The sequence below is a fragment of the Microtus pennsylvanicus genome, chromosome 9 (assembly GCF_037038515.1).
Source record: "Microtus pennsylvanicus isolate mMicPen1 chromosome 9, mMicPen1.hap1, whole genome shotgun sequence".
Taxonomy (NCBI): domain Eukaryota; kingdom Metazoa; phylum Chordata; class Mammalia; order Rodentia; family Cricetidae; genus Microtus; species Microtus pennsylvanicus.
The window spans coordinates 60,333,912-60,349,466 of NC_134587.1; the positions used below are offsets into that span (position 1 = coordinate 60,333,912).

Below are 15,555 nucleotides of genomic sequence, written 5' to 3' on the forward strand. Positions count from 1 at the left end.
CTGATGCAAGCTGTGTCTCCCCTGGGCAGCTGCGAGGAGTCACGACGAGGTTCTGCCACTGCATTCCTAGTTCTGGCTGTGTTCGGCTACCTATGGCAGCAGCACTCAGTCTGGTGAGCGGTGCAGACAGTTCCAATAGAACATAGAAGTGAACGAGACCCGGCAGGAGAGGGAGACTGTGATGTCCTGTCAGCTGGTCCTGTCCCCTTGCTGGGAGTAAGAAGGCTTCAGCTGCTTCCCTGTCCTCCCACCACACTCTGGCCAGGAATGAGGACCAATGGACAGGCCTAACAGACGCCCTTCCATCCCGGAAGTGCTGAGGACTGGCTTCCCATGACTGTAGCAGCAAGGATGGTTTTGATGCCCTCTTCCAAGTCTGTACAGCACAGGCTGCAGGGTACCTCACCCAGATCTAGAAGAGCATCCTCGCCCCCAGCTCCTACCATGGCCCACCCAGTCAGAGTAGCTCACCTGGTCTAAAAGCATCTTCACTCCCCAGCTCCTACCATGGCCCATCACCTGCTTCATCTTTTCCCCCGAGTCACCAGACTCTCTGGTCCCCAGGGTTTGTTGGGCTTCTCACCTTGTTGGGTGGCGTTAGAAGAAAACATTAGCTCAGAGGGGCGCTAAGAATTAGAATGGGATTTTAAAAAAGTTATTTCTTTTGTGTATGTGAGTGTTTGGCCTGCATGTATGACTGTGCACCACATGTGTACTGAGGCCAGAAGGGGGGCACCGAATCTCCTGGGTCAAGAGTTACAGATGGTTATGAGCCACTACATGGGTCCTGGAAATCGAACCCAAGTTCTCTTGGAAGAGTAGCCAGGGCTCTTAACTGTTGAGGCATCTCTTCAGGCCCAATAAGAATGGACTTTTTAAAAACACTGTTGTTCATCTGACTGTGAGGGTTGCTGATGCCAAGGGAGTGGCCCCAGCACCTACACCACCATCCCCACCTCCTCCTCCCCCTATTAGTCCTATTATCATCAGCTTCATTCTCTACACTCCTGCCCCCTGCCCTTCCACCTCCCTGACCCTTCCGTCTTGTATCCCCTACCCTAGTGCCTTCTCATCTTCCTGCTTCCTTCCCTCTGGCTACCTGGCCCCCTTCCTGTTTGATATTTCTGTCTCTTACATCCATGCCCACCAACCCTTCATCTCTCACTCCAGCTTCCTGCTCTCCTCCCTCTGACCCTCCTGCCCCCATCTCCCATGTGCCAGAGCAGTGGGACCAAGCCAGATAGCACCCCCTCCGTGGTGTCCCTCGCACACATGATGAATATTTTCAGTGTGCACACAGCGTCCCGTCGTCCTCCATCCCCTTCTGTTCCCTGCATCCTCACACCTTCCCCGCCCCCATGGATGCAGATCTGAGTAGCCTCAGGCAGCACTGAGTCCAGGCTTCCAGCCACCTGCCCACAGTGCCTAACACAGGGCTGTTGTGTTTCTGTCTGCACAGCCCAGCTCCGTTGGGCTGGAATCCTGGGCCTCACCCTCTCATCTGCCACCCCCACGAAACTTCGGCACAGACCTCAGACACACCCAGACAGCTGGGTGGAACTGATCAGCTCTCACCATCCCAGGTATATCCAGCCTGCTATAGGAAGCTGGCCTTGCTGGATCATGACCTGCAGCCCGGGCTACTCCCACAGAGCTGTTCAGTAGCTGGCTGTGTCTTCTCCTACTCACTCTGCAACAGCAGCTGTGAGCCCTACAGGGCCCCAGAATCCAGCATGTCCTGAGCTTCTCGTTGGGGACACCCAGGCAGATCAACTCCCCACTTATCATCCTGGAGCCTAGAATTGACTTCAGTATTCTCAGGTGAGCCCCGAAACTGAGACTCCCTGGTCCTTTCGGGTACCTAGAGGACTTCTGTGAACCACCCTGAATCCTGGCACCTTTAATTGCAGGTGAGCTTCAGCTTCCCGACTTGGGATGGAGACAGGTTTACCAGAGCAGAGGTATCACCCTGGCCCACCCCTGTTGTTCTGTGGCCACAGTGCCTGGTGTGCCTGGTGTGCCGGGAGCATCCTGGAAGATAGACATGGCCGCACCCTCTTGGTCCCGGCTCCTGTGGCCTTTTATTTGACTTAGGTCCCACCTGTGTTAGCTCTCCAAGATGCATATCTGCCCACAGCTGCCGGCCTCACTCTGGGCTTGCGAGATGCAGCTGTCCACCAGAGATGGCTGCCCTGCCCACAGCATTGGTACTGGGCCAATGACCTCACCCTTGTCCAACAAAGCTACCACCCTTGAAGCCCAGAGGGCGGACATGGCCCAGCATCCTGATTCCACTGGACCCCGGTGTTAGGCATCTTCTAAGCTTAGGGCAAGCAGGATTTTCAAAGCCCTCGGTTCCCTGGGGCTCGTCTATCGGGTTTCCCTGGTGGCTCTTCCTGTTTAGCTCATCCATATAGGCATAGGTGGGCTTGCTAATACTCGTAAGTCTGCCCTGTGGCCTTCGGGAAGCAGAGTCTGGACTTGGTGGTGCGTTTTCCCAAGGTTCTGGGTGTTTGCAGGCTCAGTCTCTGTCCTGGGGCCTCTCCCTGCTTCCGCCCCTGCTGTATGTAAATACCACCCCTACACTCATTGATACTGCATTAGCTACTTTCCATGTTGCTGTGAGGAGATGACATGCCTGACGCAAACCCCTGAAGGAAGGGAGGGTTTGTCTTGGCTCTGGGCTAGTTTGTCTGGGGTGGGCCTGGCAGCAGGATCTTGAGGCAGCTGGTCACTTAGATCTGCAGTTGGGAAACCGAGTGATGAACACTGGTGTTCTGCTTGCTTTTTCTGTTTTATTCTTCTTGAAACCCCAGCACCTCAGATAGGTGGGTCTTCCATGCCAACTAACTCAATCTAGAAGCTTCCTCACAGACCTGTCCTGTTGATATTAATCAAATAGAAAGTACTGGTTAGTTGCGGTGAGCAGAGTGGGATTTCTTCCTTCTCATGCTGCTAACCCTGTAACTGAAGGCCTGAAGGAAGGCGCACCACTGCTCTAGGAAGGAAAACCTTAAAACTGTGAAAAAACACTGGAGAGGGGTACACAAAAATGCAGTAAAACCTAAACCCAGTGTCATGTTTATATCCCAAGGTTGGGAGGCTCAGAACTGGGGACAGTAGAGGAGCCATGGATAGGAAAGGGAGGCTGTGGAGATCCCTGGGGAAATGGGACTGAAAATGAGGGTTCTCAGGCCCCGGGCCTGATCTGGGAGGTCACACTGGTGTTTATTTATAAGATAGAGTTTGTTTGGAGTTGGACAGGAGGGGTGCTGGGTGTACCCCCAGGTGGGCCTGGCCTTGGTGGTGTTGATGGTCCTCAGGCTGCACGGGGTGACATCGGCTCTCCCTTCAATGCATTTGGTGCCTCTGACTGTGACACAGTTCCCTTGCATTGTACCACTGAGCGAAAGCTGGTCTTCTGGGGTTTCCAGCTCCTCCCAGCAAGGGTCACAAAGCACCTGCCTTCTTTCCTACGAGAGTTCTGACTTCTGTGCATTGGACTGCTTATCCCTGGCATGTCTACAGTGTCTAGAGGACGTGGGGCCCTGGTGACCTTAGGGAAGGACTGCTCTGCTACCAAGACAGGAATCTTTGGCAGGACAGAGCAGTTCAGTCCTGCTGGCCTCACCTGGAGGTCGGGTGCAACTTGGTGGCAGGAGTCCACGTCGTTGGTCACACATGTCCCAGTTCTTGGGGCTGGACCAGTCCATGTCAATCATTTAAAGTATGATACTTCTGGACTGGAAGATGGGTCAGCAGCTAAAATCAGATACTGCTGTCACACAGGACTCCAGTTTGTTTTTCAGCAGTCCCCACTGGGTGGCTAACCGTCAGCTGTAACTCCAGCTGTGAGGAATTTAGCACCTCTGGCCTCCTCAGGTACCTGCACGCACATGCACATATCCACACAAAGACACACATGCATGCAATAATGAAAAGTGAAATAAATATTTTTAAAATAGGGTATTAGTACTATGTGCCGAATATTAAAATTTGGTTGATAATGCTGTTTCCGCGCATATATAAGCCATCCCTTCATGGGGGAGACTGGACCACCCTTGTTCCAGGGCCCAGAGCCAATAATTACTTTCCAAACTTCAACTTGGTGATTCTGAACCTGTGGGTTGTGACCCTTCTGGGGGCTGCATGTCAGACAGCCTGCCTATCAGATAATTACATGGTGATTTGTGACAGTGCAAAATTACAGCTATGAAGTAGCAATGAAAATAATTTTATAGTTGGGGTCACCACAACATGAGGGGCTGTGTTAAAGCGTTGCAGCATGAGGAAGGGTGAGAACCACTGCGCATTAGCAGTGAAGTCAGAGCCTTGGGAAGGCAGAGTCCCCGCCCTCAGGGTCTTCCACAGCTGTCTTCTCCCTGATCCTTCAGTCCCTGCAGGACCTGAGCTTTGATTTGCTACTGTTCCCCTAAGGTAGAGTCAGGCAGAGCTTGACAGACTGTCAGATACATTTGCGTGTGTGCGCCTGTGTGTGTGTGTGCGCACGCGCATGTGTGTATGCATGTGTTTGCATGTGTATGTATGCATGTGTGTGCCTGCTCATGTGTGTATGCATGACTGTGCGTGTGTGTGCATGTGTGTATGTATGCATGTGTGTGAGCTTATGCATGTATGTGCAGGAAATGTGGGATTCCCTTTCCATTCTGAGCTAGTGTGGAATTACTTTATTGAAATTGACTACATGTGTGTGTGCATGTGTGTGTATATATTCATGTGTGTTCGTACATGTGTGTATGCATGTGTGTGCGTGTTTATGCATACGTGTGTGTGTGTGTGTGTATGTGTGCAGCTGAATATGGAACAAGGAGGACTCCTACACTCAGACAGGCGAGGACTCTTCCACTCAGCTACCTCTTAGCCCTCAAATTACCTTCGTTACAGGTAGAAAGGGCCTTGCCTGTCAGCAAAACCACTTCACCCAGCATACTGAATGGTGTGTGTATCTTAAGCAGACAGCTCCCTTGCAGAGTTTTCAGCTCTGATGGCAGGACGGGAAGCGAGGGTCCAGGCTCACAACACTGGCCTGTGAATGTGCGTGTCCTCTTGGAGCATCTGATAGGAAAAGCGATATGAAATGACAGCCGTCATGCTACCCTAGTCTTTGGGAAGTGTGGCAAACTCCTCCGTCTGCTGGGGGCCTGCAGCTCACTGACTCCTGGCCGTAGCTCAGCTGTACACTCCTGAGTTACTCCCTGTAACTATTTCAACTGCTTCCCAGGCTGTGACCCTCCAAGGGTGGGCCTCGTGATTCAGCTGTCTGCCTGAGTCTGACAGCAGTCACAGACTAAGTACGGCACTGTCCCCACAGTCTATTCTGGCTTCCTGCAGGATATCAGTGCCGCTACCCAGTCACCCAGACCTAGGGCCTGGCCCTGGAGGCTGTCCAAGAAATTCTTCTTTTCCCTTTGACCTTTCCCCTTGTCCCCAGTCTTGAATAAGGCTATTTGGAGCGTGTGAACACACGTGATAAGGAGCACACTGTCTCTTCACCATGCTCGTCCTTACTTGGGGACGAAGCCAGGGCACCACACATCACGGTGTGAGGGAGGATGCTGTGGGGCTGTCACAGAGCACTGTGTGGAAGAGTGTAGGAGCAAGTGGCTGGCACATGATTGCTGGTACAAGGCAAGGCCCAGGAACCATGTCATCCCCAGGCCTCTAGGGACCACAGGAAAGCAAGGCGGAGGCTCCCAGAGACATGTCCGCACAGCGGTTCTGAGCTTCCTGCTCCCACTCTCCTCTATGGCCTGGACAGTGTATGTTACCTATCTGTCGTCCAGTGTGCTCTGGGTGCAGTGACCTATCTGTCGTCCAGTGTGCTCTGGGTGCAGTGACCTATCTGTCGTCCAGTGTGCTCTGGATGCAGTGACCTATCTGTCGTCCAGTGCGCTCTGGGTGCAGTGACCTATCTGCCGTCCAGTGTGCTCTGGATGCAGTGACCTATCTGCCATGCAGTGTGCTCTGGGTGTAGTGACCTATCTGCCATGCAGTGTGCTCTGGGTGCAGTGACCTATCTGCCATGCAGTGTGCTCTGGGTGCAGTGACCTATCTGTCACATATTGTGCTCTGGATGCAGTGACCTATCTGCCATGCAGTGTGCTCTGGGTGTAGTGACCTATCTGCCATGCAGTGTGCTCTGGGTGCAGTGACCTATCTGTCACATAGTGTGCTCTGGATGCAGTGACCTATCTGCCATGCAGTGTGCTCTGGGTGTAGTGACCTGTCTGGGCACACTGTGCTCTGGGTACACTGGGTCCAAAGCAGAGACAAGATGTGACCAGATCTTAACCACATGGCTCCCGGTCACTCACACATACACTCCGCACACTCGTGGCATACTAACACAGTGGAACACAGGTAGAAAAGTACAGGGAGTTCTTGGATCCACACAAGGAATAGGCTAGCAGGGCAGGAGGAGAGCTGCCCTCAGGAAAGGTGACCTTGGAGAAAGACACGTGGGTAAGGAGCTGGAGAGGTGCAGGGTCTGAGATGTGCTCTCCAAGTGTTTCCTTTCAGCCTTCAGGAAGTGTGGCTGCCCATGGGAAGATAGCACACGCTCAGAGGAGCTTCGTCCTTGTCTGGGAATCCGCTTTCTGTAAAGATGAAACTTGAGCATCTCAGTCTGTTTTGTCCCTAGGGCCTACATGGCAGTGAGCACAGGAGCACTCTGTAAAGGAACACACAGCCCCTCTTCCCAGTGGCCTCTTTCCCAAACTCCATTGGCTTCTTCGACTGTATTCATTGAAAGCATAGCTACTTTCCATGAACGCTTCTATGGCTGTGGGCTGTGCCTTATTACAGACGGAGAATGGAATTAGGGTCTCTCCTACTGTTCCAGGCTGGTCTCTGTACTTCTGCATTAGGTTCTCCACCAAATGTCTCAACTCACTTCCAATACTTTCCAGACTTTGGGCTTGGCCATGAGTCTGCTACAGGCTGGGCTGCGTATGTATCTCAGGCATTGTCTGCAAAAAAGGCCAAGAAGGTGGCCTTAGCATTGTAGGATGCCACTTCTATGTCATATTGAAAGTGAGCTGTGGTTTTAGGAAGGGCGGGCACTGCTCCAGTCAGATGATAGCTGGTGGCTCTTGGGTCAGACTTCCTGCAATGAGCTGGAATGGGAAGGACCTGCAAGAAAGGCAAGTGTAGTGATGGAGTCATTCTCCCAGAAAGAGAAAGAGAAATCATGAAGTGGTCAGGGCCACAAGAACATCTTGAAACCTGGACACAGGACAGGAGCCAGCCCCTCTCCTTCTGTCTCACAGTTTACACAGTAGGCCTCCGTGGGGTGTTCATCCCTCTCACGCATGGCTCCCTTGATGGACTGATGAGAACCTGCCATGTGCCCTGCAGATTCTGGTCATTGTGCACTCTTAAATTGTGACACGCATGGGGTTGGGGACTCAGAGAGCTTGGAAGAGAAAAGCAGGCAAGAAGAAGGAACTTGCCAACTCCATGGGTCTTGCTTCTGTCCCCAGACACCTCCCTCTGTCACATGGCCCCTTCTCAGCAGAGGACAGTCCTGGACTTCCTCCTGTCTCTGGGCTTACTAATCACTCTCTATGTAGCAGCCTGTTTCTCAGAACTACAGTTTTACTTTCGCTCCAGATGTGTCTACTGCTGTGTGGGTACCTGAAGTCACCCAGTGCCTTCACTGTCCTTGGGCTAAAGCACAGTAGGGGACCATGGACCTTCAGTGCCCTCAATGGGGGTGGACCTTGACAGCCTGACCGTGTCTCCACAAAGTAGGTACTTGGGGTGGGTGTACTCTCGTCTGCCTTGAGTTTGGGGAACGGGAAGCTGGACATGGGAAAGGGTGGTTGCTTACCCACTATGCCAGGAATCATGCCTTCATCTGTGCTGGTGGCCCCAGCAATTGTCCTGTCGCTGTGGGTTGATGAAGAGAGGGTTGTTCCACCAGATTGCAGATGATGTCAGAGGCTGAGAAAAACAAGGAGATTGACGCAAGAGGATTCACCTGGCAGGTGACACCCAGCAAGGACAGCGTCAGAACGCGGGAAGGATGAGGGTGGATCCCAGACTACGAGCCTGGCACACCTATTTACATTGTGGTACCAAGCCTCTGATGGATGGCCGCCTGAGTTCAGACAAGGTTGGCCTAAGATATGTTTCATTCTGTTGGTAGCAGACTGGAGCACCAGGTGCCTGTGGAGCAAGCCATGTAAGGGCAAGCTCCGGGTCATGTGCCCAGCCACCAGAGTCCTAGTGCAAAGGCAAGGGTACTCAGGTAAAGGAGATGATTCGTTAGGTGTAGATAACACTGGGGACCCCAACAGGGGTGAGAGGCGTGAAGAAGCTAGAGCGGCCGAGGGACTTCTGACCCTGGTGGGGACTTGGGACAGAGAGGAGCAGGCTCGGGGGCAAGTGTGAGATCCAAGGTCTCACATCTCTGCTCATCACCACCTGGTGGCTGTAGCCACAGGACAGGAGTGTGATAACTGTCCAGGAAGGCGGAGCCTGACAAAGCACTGCAAGAGCCTTCCCATCACTGGGGAACTGAGGCAGGGGGTGTCAACAATGAGCCCCAGCTCCCGGCAAGCTAGTTGAGCCTAGAGCCTGGGAGAGCCCACTTCTGAGCCCTTCCCTCCACTACCACAATGTCTACCCTCTGGAGAATGAATGAGCCTGAGGGTTGCATCCAGAGAGACTGTCGGCCTGGGTAGGGGGCATACTTCATACCCAGAGGCTGTCTGAATGGACAGGACCTGACTACGCTTGGAACTCTAACGGTTAAGAACCTGCTCCCCAGGCTATGTGGGTAGATAGGACCTGGCTGGGCTGGGGCCTCTATGGCTTAGGTCCCTGTGCCCGGCTGTCCCTGTGGATGGAACCTGACTGAGGTAGGGCCCCTGCAGGGAGGGTCCAGACAAACAACAAGCCGCCTGGCTCTGCAGCCAGCAGGACTCAGCCGCTGCCAGGCTCTCAACAGTTAATCATCTGCAGCAGGATCAGTGAGCTGATTCTAGCTCCTTAATCAGGACATCGAATCCGAATCTGAGATCTTGCGAGGAGCAGGAGCAACAGCCGCAGCCCGTGGCACTAAGAGGCCAGCTCTGCGCAGCAAAGCCAGGGAGGCAGTGTCCCTGCTCGGCAGCCCAAGATGGAGCTCCACTGGCTTCCTTTGTGCACCCCAGGCGGGCTTGCCAGCAAACAGGTCGCCGGCTCCTGACCAGTGGTGAGGGAGACAGCATGACTTTGAGCCTCATCTCCCTGCTGTCCCAGGACGTCACAGCCCTGTGGCTCCTGCTGAAGACAAGTGCAGGTGTGTCTGTGTGCTGCATCCCGGTTTTCCGAGGAACGAGCGAGTTTGCTGTGGATGTGTTGTAAGAGGAGGGGGTGGGGAGAGTGAGTACGTGTGTGGTAATGGAGTGGGGGACAAGATCAGCTGGGGTGGTTCTGGTACCGTGGCCCTATTGTTGGCTGAAGACTCTTACTCTTTTACGCTTGTGGCTCCGTACAGCTGGGTGCAGATGGGGGTGGGGCATGGACCGGCAAGGTTATAAAGAAAACACACCCTTCCTGGAGGGTGGGGGGCGTGATGCCTTGCCCTCAGACCCTGCCTGAATGTCCCTGAAGGACAACAGCATTTCCGTCTGCTTCTAGAGGAAGGCTGGCTGCACACCTTCTCTGAAGGCTGGGAACAAATGATCTCCTTTGTTTAGATTTTTCATGGGCATGCCGGCTGGCAACTGAAAGGCCCCTCCAGAGCCAGTGGCATAGCTTTGGTTTCCTCCTAGCAGGAATACCTGGCAGGTATTAGCCCCATAGCTTCCCATTTGATGCCAGAGGCGAGGGAGAGCAGGATATAGGACTAGATGGCCGTGGCCTTCCGGCAGTGAACTGGCCCTTTCCTGGGGGCTTCTGTAGTCTCATTTAGACCTGGTTCTGCCTCTGCAGGAGGGCAGGTGCTGTGGGCTGGCACCAGCAGCCCGGTGCTGGGCTTTGGCACTAAGGAACAGGGCCCCAGGGAAGGGAGCATAGTCATCCCAGGAAAAAAGAGAACAAGGGGCCTGGCAGAAAGGAAGCGGCTTGGAGTTCCTCCGTTATTTCTGAGAGGAAGGGCACTCCTTTTGAAGTATTTTGTCATAACTACATTTCCTGCTGGCATTTCTGCCAAGCACTGATGAATGACCCATAAAGATTTTTGTGACCGCTAATGAATCAGCCCTCAGCTCTGGGACAACAAATACTATGAATTTCCCAGTGAAGCCACTGGGGACAGCGCAGCCCGTAGAGGATTCCCCAGCACGTCAGAGGCAAGGGTCCACACAGCCACAGCTGATCCTGCCTGTGTCTTAGCCAGGTCGAGTTCGGAATTCTTACAGCTGCCCCTTACATTCTCGGCGCATTCACCCAATGTGCTGTGTAAGCTAACGACCACTCAGAAGTCTTCCCTGTGGGCATTTGGTACAGCTAGGATGTGTGTCTCTGGCTTCCAGGAACCATTTGTCAGATTTCTGGATAAACAGTTTGTGCTTGCGATGAGTGCAGCCGGCCACAGCCTTCGTAGCTGCAGACAGCTTCCCTAAGTGGACACGCCCCTGTGGGCACCCAGAAGCCATTTTCTGGGACATCTTGTGCTCTTGGTGCCTGTGCACTCAATGGGGATAGGTGGACAAGAACCCGGCCCCTGAGCCAGGGTGGGAGGCCTTGAGGTTATCGGGGCTGGTGGAGAATGGGAATTCGTGTTTGAGCCTACATGCTCAGCCCATGCCTGTCTATAATCCCTGAGACCCACAGGTGTGTGTGTGACCCCACCAGCCCCACCCCCACACCTCTCTGCCATGCTCACGGAGTCTGTCTCTCTCGGGGTATCTCTCTGTTGCCACCTCTCTTTCCAGCTTGGTGTCTCTGTCGTGCTCTAGTGTCTTTGATTGACTAGACTGATTTTGTTTGTCATCTCTGAGTCCCCGCTGGCCCTCCCCTGTCACCTCAGCCAGCCATTCCCTGTGTGTGCCCATGGTCTGCTGCAGGGCCAGCCCTTGTCTCTTTGCCTTGGTGAGGTCAACCTCCTCAGTGTGTTGTCTCTGGTGAAGGTTGACATAATTGTGTTTTTAGATTTGTAGAAGCCTTAGCTCTTATATCTTATAGGAGATAAAAGTCCCTCTGTGCATTTAGGGGAGGAGCACGGGACCCATCTCATCCCAGGAGGCTCTTAGCACCAGGCCATGGGGAACCCAGTGTCCGTGGGAACACAACATTGCCCTCTGGGGAACAGGGCTTGTGGCATGGGGCCCTTGGCATTGCCCTCTCAGAGAGGTTCTGAGCCATCCTGTCTACAAGTCGTTATTTTAGAATGGGTGCAAAGGGAGCGAGGTTCCCGCTCACCTGCCCATCACTCAGCCACGGACTTGGACTAGGCTGGACTGATCCCACCTGCATTAGCACCGAAAACCCACTGCATGGCTAACAGGGCGTAGTTAGCCATTGAGACGCCATGTGGGCTCCTGGCCAGGCTCTGACACACTGAAGATTTGCCCCAGCACTCTTCACATACCGACCTCACCGTGCCAGGCCCAGTCCAGTTGCTCCTTCAGAGATATGTTCCAAGACTTCCCTTGCTGTCCTGAGCCCAGAAGTGGGCATGGCTGGACAGCCATGACTCTTGGATTGGGGTGATGGAAACGCGGCATCTGGAACCCAGTTCTTTCTGCTTTGCCCTGCAAGGGTCAACATGAGATCTCCTGGATGGGTAAGGGCAGGACGCAGGGGCTGGAACTTCCCTCTCGCAGTAAGCAGCTCTGCCTTCTTTGGGTAGGAACCATCTTGAAGGCCCCCCTATACCTGGCTTGTGGGCTTGGTTCTGGAGCACAGTAATACAGTGGAAGTCACTCGGAGGATGGTCATACCCCCTGATGCCCACTGACTGTGTCTCATGCCAGCAGACCCAGCACTGGTCCCTCTGGGCTCTCATCAGGGATACACAGCAAGAATTATCCTTCTAATATAGTCACTGCCTGGGCTCTGCTTCGTCTCTGGAATCCTGGAGGGAAAGTCCAAGGAGAGGCTGGTAGAGTACAGGTGTCACTGCCTTGTGGTGACCTTGGCCAAGGGCATAACCTCTCCTCAGCTTCCTCACATCCTACTGTCAAGGAGCCCCTGAGACCACAACTGCAGATACCACCCTGGTGTTTTTAGCTTTGGCTCTTGTCAGTCACAGCGGACCAAGGGCAAGATGGCGGGTACTGTGTACCTGGCAATGTCTTCATAGAGTGAGGGTATCGCTTTCAGCAGCCTGAGCAGTGCCCACAGGCTGTGCTCGCCAGACGGCAGCCTCCTGCCCGCTAGGGGAGAATTCTCATCCCTGTTTTTGTGTCGGGAAGCCAGAAGGGAAAAGCAGCATGCCCAGTGGTGATAGCTCAGGTTCATGTGGTGTGCAAGGCTAGTGCCTAGAGTGTATCCCCCTCCTGCAGGCTGGCTCAGTGTCCCCTGCCCTGTGGCTGGCGCATCTAGGTCAATATAGCAGTGACGGCACCCAAGGTACCACAGTCAAACCCTGAGCAGCATCAGCAGGTGCCTCTTGGACTCCATATTTGTAGAGTCTCTGGGCCAGCAAAGAGGATTTGTGGGGAAAAGGGAAGGCTTCATTGCTGGTGGGAATGCAGAGGGTGAGCCTCAGAGAAAGCACTAGAAACAGAACTACAATATGATCCAGCTGTGTCACCAGTAGGTTTACACCCACATCCTCTGCTCAGTGAGATGTCACAACAGCCAAGGTGGATGATGGTTGCAGAGAATGTGGTTCATAGACACAAGGGATACAACTCGGCCATAAAAATGACACCCTGTTGTTTCAGCAGCCTGGATGAGTTGGAGAGCCCTGAGGAAAGAAAGCCAGGCAGAGAACTGGCTGCCGTTGCAGAATATTCGCTAAACTAGGCAAAGATGTTTGTGCGGCCTTTGTTTAACTACGTATAGATGTGTTGCATTTGTGTTATTTAAATAAAATTAACCTGGGCTCAGAGAGGTGGGGTTAGCAACTAGTTGACAGGAAGTGGCAGGGAGGGGCATAGCATGGGTGTTTTAGTTGGGGTGGCGTAGAAGGAGAGAGGCTTCCAGGATGCCAGCGGAGAGGAAGATAGCCATTGCTACTCTAACTCTCTGAGCTCGGCAGGTTTTCACCCTAGCCTTTGAATCTCATTTTGTTAGAATGACAGAGATAAAGTTAAAGCTGCCTTTAGTGGCAACAACAGAGCCATTGTCTGGGGAACGGAACCCCCCCTCCCCAGGCTATGGCCTGAACAGCTGGCAGCTAGTTGTTTAAAGTACAGACACTGTGACAAGGTGAAACCAAATGTAGCAGACTTTCTCACCAGCACCCAAATCATGACAGAGACTTATTTTTTTAAATTTATTTATTTATTAAAGATTTCTGCGTTCTCCCCGCCACTGCCTCCCATTTCCCTCCCCCTCCCCCGATCAAGTCCCCCTCCCTCATCAGCTCGAAGAGCAATCAGGGTTCCCTGACCTGTGGGAAGTCCAAGGACCACCCACCTCCATCCAGGTCTAGTAAGGTGAGCATCCAAACTGCCTAAGCTCCCCCAAAGCCAGTACGTGCAGTAGGATCAAAAACCCATTGCCATTGTTCTTGAGTTCTCAGTAGACTTATTAGTTATGAATTCTTGGCCTTATTTTATGCCTGTACCACTAGCTTATAACAATTTAACCTGTTTCTCTTCATCTATGTTTTATTCTGTTTGTCCTACTTCCCTGAATCCTCCATGTTTGGCTGAGTGACCCTATACCCCCTTCCGCCCTCATTCTCTCCTCTCTCAAGCCTAGATTCCTCCTCCTACTGATTCTGTCTGCCCACCAGCCCCACCTATCCCTCTCCTGCCTAGCTATTGGCTGTTCAGCTTTTTACTAGATCCATCAGGTGCCTTAGGCAGGCAAGGGGAAACAGCAACACATCTTTACCTAGTGAAACAAATGCAGCATAAACAAAAGCAACACACCTTTACATAGTTAGAGTAATAGCCTGAAAAATGAACACATGCAACACGCCTTTATATAATTAAAGTAATATTCTGAAACAAACAAATGTAACACATCTTTACATAGTTAAACAAATGCAGCGTAAACAAAAGCAACACACCTTTACATAGTTAGAGTAATAGCCTGAAAAATAAACACATGCAACACGTCTTTATATAATTAAAGCAATATTCTGAAACATAAACAAATGTAACACATCTTTACATAGTTAAAGTAATATTCCACAGCACGGAACTGCGTGCCCTGACCTGTTCTGTGTGAGCCGTCCTGTGCAGGAGAGAGAAAGGCAGGGCTGAGGTAAACTCTCCAAGGGTCCATCGTGCACCCTGGTTTCTCTCAGACCCATGCCTCAGTGGGGGTACACCCACCTCAACTTCTCCGTCATCTCAGCCAGACAGTGGCCCCTGGACACTGGGTAGACTTGCTTGTGCTCTCAGAACTTAATGAGAATATTGGGAGGTATGCTGGGGAGCTGAGGCATGCTGGTTACGGTTGGGGTTACACAGAATGGCCTGCCTGGAGCTCTGCATGGTCACTCCAGCTCACACCACCCCGGTGGGGATTTCCTGAGGGGGTCTGGACTCTTCCGATCACACAGCCACACATGCTGCTGAGGTAATGGAGTGACGGCGGAAATTATCTCGTGGTGTGAGCATGCATCATGTTGTACCCTCATCCACACGTGGTATCTGCTTGTCCATGTACCTCAGTGGCAGTATAAGTCACCAGGAGATTCCCACTGAAGGATGGGTTGTGGGGTAAAAGGCTGCTCGGTTCCTTATGCTGGCTCCCAGGTGTCTGTGTTCCTCAGAATCCCTGTGCTTCCCAAGTTCTTCTCCAACCCGCCTCTGTCCCCTGGCTGGAGAGGCTCATATGTCAGCCTAAGGAGTCAGCAATGGTTGGGGCAGGATGCTCCTGCCGTGCATACAGTCAGCTCCCTCTGCAGCCCAAGTTATTCAGCCTCCCGTGGTTCAGGCTTGGTCCTGGAGTGAGACTGAGTTGTAAGCTGGCGCCGCCCCTGCAGTCTCAAGCTCTTGGTGGCCTGTGCCCCGCATTTACTGATCAGTGTCTGCAGTGGAGACGAGGCCCCATTTCATGGTCATGTAACCATGCTTCACGGGTCAGTAACTGTCTGCACAGTGCCTGCCCAGGGGCACCTGACACAGGTAAACAGAAGCAGGTGGCCCTCAGCCCCCACCCTCCAGTGATTCCAGGTCAGGTTGGTGTGGTCATCAGAACTCCAGCAGGCTGCTGACCTCCAGCTGTCCTGAGATATAGCAGCTGAGGCATCCCATCCAGCAGGGTGGGGCCAGCAGAATGAGCCCTCAGCTGCCATCAGGGCCACATGGGCTTTAAGAGGCCATAGAGCAGAACTTAGGGCTGCAAGAAAGAAAGATGGACTGCAAGAGATTGGCCTGTCATGGGCTCCACTCGGGGATGCAGGGAAGACCTTAAACACAAAGACCCCTGTGTCTGTGCCCTCCTCTGTTCAAGGAACACACACAGCTCACTCTC

General features: G+C 52.9%; 1 protein-coding gene across 17 annotated transcripts in view; it reads left to right on the plus strand.

Moving 5' to 3' along the window:
* Mcf2l (MCF.2 cell line derived transforming sequence like) overlaps positions 1-15,555 on the plus strand; it is a 102,038-nt gene that overhangs the window by 23,137 nt on the left and 63,346 nt on the right. Inside the window, exon 1 of one of the 17 annotated variants that reach the window (XM_075986187.1) lies at positions 8,806-9,307. The exons of 14 other annotated variants lie outside the window; for them this stretch is intronic. In XM_075986187.1, the coding sequence (XP_075842302.1) occupies positions 9,235-9,307 (73 nt within the window). In that variant the 5' untranslated portion in view covers positions 8,806-9,234. Of the gene's footprint in view, positions 1-8,805; positions 9,308-15,555 lie in introns of those variants that run through there. 2 more of the 17 variants (XM_075986180.1, XM_075986194.1) reach the window with 2 other exon arrangements.